The 4,245-nt window shown below is 40.8% G+C and overlaps 1 protein-coding gene across 1 annotated transcript; it reads right to left on the reverse strand.

Moving 5' to 3' along the window:
* Positions 1-2,781: 2,781 nt before the first annotated feature.
* LOC101612708 (coiled-coil domain-containing protein 70-like) lies at positions 2,782-3,615 on the reverse strand. The gene has a single exon (XM_012950469.2). The coding sequence runs from the start codon at positions 3,613-3,615 to the stop codon at positions 2,782-2,784; it is 834 nt and encodes a 277-aa protein (XP_012805923.2).
* Positions 3,616-4,245: the final 630 nt, after the last annotated feature.

Genomic DNA, 4,245 nt, shown 5'->3' on the forward strand with positions numbered 1-4,245 from the left:
GTTTAGCTTGCTCAACCTTTTTCTGTTCAAAGTACAACTATAAAACTGGCCTTTTATAATGGCCTCCAGCCCATTCTCCAGATTCCACTGGTTTCCTTGGGCCTCTTGTTCTACTTCAAAGCTTTCTAATATGATTTGCTTTCCTAGAAAAATCTGCCTATGATCAACAGCCACATGGTGAGATGGGGACTCTTCTCTGTGTGGATGGTTATTTACTCATTATAAACAGTGGTCACCCAGATTGTTCTTTACGGCTCCAGGTAGAATCATTAGGTCCTGCTCATCAACTCCATGCCTTCCCAGAGGACATGCAGACCTCTTCTACATGTTAAAGCCTTCCCAAAGAAAAAGTAAAATTAAAGTCTTCAGAAAAAGGCATTTCTTCATGTTTCATGTTCTTCATCATGTCTAATGCTGGCCAGTCATGTCATGTCATGTATTCTATGTTTTATGTATTCTGTTTTTCTGTGTGGCTAAATTCATGATCACTAATTGTTCCAATGCTTATGATTATTAAGTGTTCTTATATATTTTAAGATAATGCTAAATTACTAATACCAGGTTTATGCTATGTCTGACTTTATGCTTGTTCATGCTTACTATAACCTGCCTATATATAACTATATAGACATGTTTATATTCCAGGGTTTGTTCCTGCCTCTAACAATGCCTTCTGAGTGTTTATTATCACTTAAATCTTTAGATAAATGATTAGTTTGGGTTTACTGACAAAACCCAAACATGTTGACATATTTTGCCTATATTTTTCTATGTTAAGATATGGTATACATGTTTTCTGTTCAATGAAATTATTGAAAAAATCATATTTCTAATTTCCTAGAATATGTAAGTCTGGATGGAATGTAATCAATGTATCTATAAAATTGTGTGGATGCACCTAAGACTGTCAGGGAAGCAATAGATACTGAACTTCCCTCTTTGTAACCTGCTGCAAGGAAGATTCCTTTATGATAGCTAATAGATAACAAAAAAAAAATTTCTGTAACAATTTATAACTAAAGTTAAACAAATAGGAACTAACTTTGGGCCTGGCCCTTTGAGACAATATATGACTACCTTATCTCAGGAGACAGCAACCTGTCTTAACCCCCATAGACCACAAACCTCTTTTCTCTACAAGAGTGGGAAATTCAGAGGATTGTTAAGAAGGTAGAACTCTGGCACAATCAGTGTTTGGGATCTCCATGCATGAAGCTTCAGAGAAAGCTCTTTCTCTCTTTCTAAAATGAATTCTGCTTAAAAGCATATGTTCAGTTAAAGTGTTTCAGTTAAGATGAGTTAACATAAAAAGTTGTTTCTTTGTACTTCTCTTACTTTAATTGTTTATCTAAGTCAAACTTAACTCTCAATAACAAGTTGATCAATTTATTTATAGTACCATGCCTTTTATTGAGATAGAAATTGGGGTTAGAAGATTTAAAAGCCCCTGACCCCCAAATTATGTCCTGTATTGCAATGTTCCATACTGCATAGTCTTTCTGTAACTGACATTGCAGTTTTTGTACTATTCCAAGACCATACCTTGTATTATAGCTTCTGATCTGTACTGAAAATCAGCTTGTGTTTCTTCTTACGAGATTGATATAAATGACCTTCTGGACCTTTACAGTTACACCAAATCACCTCAGAGGGCCCTATAGCAGACTAACTCCCTCTATCTGGGAACCTTTTGATAGTTCTCCAAGGCCTAAATGTCAAAAGGAGTAAAGACTCCCCCCGCTTTAATTTTTTTTTTTTTATCTTTATTTATTTGAGAGCAACAGACAGACAGAGAGAGAAAGAGGCAGGTAGATAGAGAACGGGTGCGCCAGGGCCTCCAGCCACTGCAAATGAACTTCAGACGCGTGCGCTCCCTTGTGCATCTGGCTAACGTGGGTCCTGGGGAATCGAGCCTCCAACTTGGGGTCCTTAGGCTTCACAGGCAAGCACTTAACTGCTAAGCCATCTCTCCAGCCCAAGACTCCCCCTTTTACCATCCCACTTCAGCTTGAAAAAGTCAGACTTGAACCCAACATTCATGGTACAAAAACATGGGGTTTCTCTCCACTGACATTAGACTTGGAGGTCATTAGAATACAGACCCAATTTCCTTTGTACCTGGTAACATTCAGTGATACCTGGACAATTCTGCCAAAAACCGCATTCTGAGGAAACAACTTTGATGTCTTATCTACTTCCCTTGGACCTGCAGCTACTTCAGTCTGTTTGCCTGAGGATCCTCCTTTTAAGTTTGAGCCCCAGCCTGATTCAGTGCTTCAGCCTCATCCCGTGAGAAGGCTGATGCCCCTCGCTGTACCTCTCAATAAACTGTCTGTTGAGATCAAGTCTGGTGTTCTCTGTTGCTTTTCTCTTACACTTTCCTTATACTCAGCCTTAAAAGCAAGTTGTAGGAAGCCAATTTGGAATTAATTCTTACAAGAGGGATCTGTGACTTCATCACATGTCTTTCCCAGGCCAACCCCAAGTTTTACATTCAAGCATTTCATGGTTTGTTTGATATAACCAATATTGGACTAAAAATAAACGCCTGAAAACCATACACACACACACACACACACACACACACACACACACACACACACACACACATATATATATATATATATATATATAATTTTTTTTTCGGTGTTTCAGGGCTTTATTTATTTTCCAGAACCAAATACTGAGACACTTAAAATTTTGCTTTTGGTGGTGATTGCAACGCTTACAAATTTTTGTTTACTTTTCTGGAATGCCTGTGACCCCCACGACACTTTCTGGTTATTGCATCTCCAGCTCTTGAGGCTGTAGGTCCCCATGGTACACGTAACCGGCAAGGCTACTGGGATTTCCCTGAAGAACACTGTTCCACTCCTCCAGGACCTTGGCCTCTTCAAGCAAGGCGGCTTCCTCCTCCTGCAGAGCATTGCGCTCTTCCCTCAGCGCCTTGTTCTCCTCTCGCAGGGCCTGCTCCTCCTTCCACAGGGCCTGCTCCTCCTTCCACAGGGCCTGCTCCTCCTTCCACAGGGCCTGCTCCTCCAGCCCCAGAGCCAGGCCCTCGGTCCTCAGCGCCTGCTCCTCCATCCTGAGCGTCCTCTCCTGGTGCTGCAGGGCCGCGATCTCCTCGTGCAGGGACCAGATCTCCTCCTCCAGAGCTCTTGCCTCGTTCTGGAAGGCTCGCTCCTGCAGCCTGAGAGCGGAGATCTGAGCCTCCAGGGCTCGGTTCTGTTGCCAGTAAGACATCCTTTCAGTGTCCAGGGCACTGAGCTGTTCCCCGGAGAGTTTCTGATTCGCCACCACCAGCCGCTGCACCTTCCAGAGTAGCTGGTTCTGCTGTCTCAGGAGCTGGTTCCTCTCCCGGATTAACTGGTTGTCCATCCGGAAGGCTTTATTTTCCCTCCGGAGAGCCTGGTTTTCCTGCCACAGGAATTTGTTTTCTTTCCTCAGATCCTTGTTTTCATCTCTGGAAACCTTATTCTCCCCACTGAGATTGTTCCCCACCTCACTACGAGAGTCCTGTTTGAGTTTACTTTGGTCTTGGGTACAGGAGAAAAAAGAAAACCAGCGCAGTAGCTTTCCTTTCTTTAACCATTTTGATTTAGAAACATCATCCATGGTTTCGTCCTGCCCTGGTGGTTCTTATCACTGGCCTGCTAGTGATACATGCGACAGAAAAAGTCACACGTGTGTTGGTACTTTGTGCATTTAGGATTGATTGTCGTGTTGGCTTGCTTTAGGCATATGCAGCAGGAATCTAAACAGGGCTCATTAGGCCCATAGGAGCAAAAGAGTAGAAATGGGCATGAAAGTTAGTAAAAGTTAACTGTTAAGTCAATACCATGCACACTGGACTTAAATGTGAACACACACACACACACAATTTTATTCTACAGAGTATATTAAACTATCAAGGCTAGAACATTGAAATTTTATTCTAAGCTAAACAATTTTCACTCAATATTAGTTATCTGATTAATTCATTTTAAATAAAAATATTTTCTGTAATTAGTGTGGAATGAGTTATGTAATTTTTTCCTAGCTATTTAAAGTAGTTCTAGTCAAGAAGGAGACATTGAAAACATTTAAAAGAAATGTGCTATAATACTTAAAATAATTCCTTAGATTATTTGTATGTAAGGAAACAGTTAAACTTACACTTCTTGGATCTCTGAATCCCTTCTAAGCCTAGTTTATGTTAGTAAGAGAAAAATAACTAAGCAACATTTTATGTCATCTATAGTGATG

Source organism: Jaculus jaculus, chromosome 3 (assembly GCF_020740685.1).
Source record: "Jaculus jaculus isolate mJacJac1 chromosome 3, mJacJac1.mat.Y.cur, whole genome shotgun sequence".
Lineage (NCBI taxonomy): Eukaryota > Metazoa > Chordata > Mammalia > Rodentia > Dipodidae > Jaculus > Jaculus jaculus.

What these genes read in the sequence shown, in the direction of transcription:
- LOC101612708 (XM_012950469.2), bottom strand. Translation starts at nt 3,615, where the DNA reads ATGGATGATGTTTCTAAATCAAAATGGTTAAAGAAAGGAAAGCTACTG.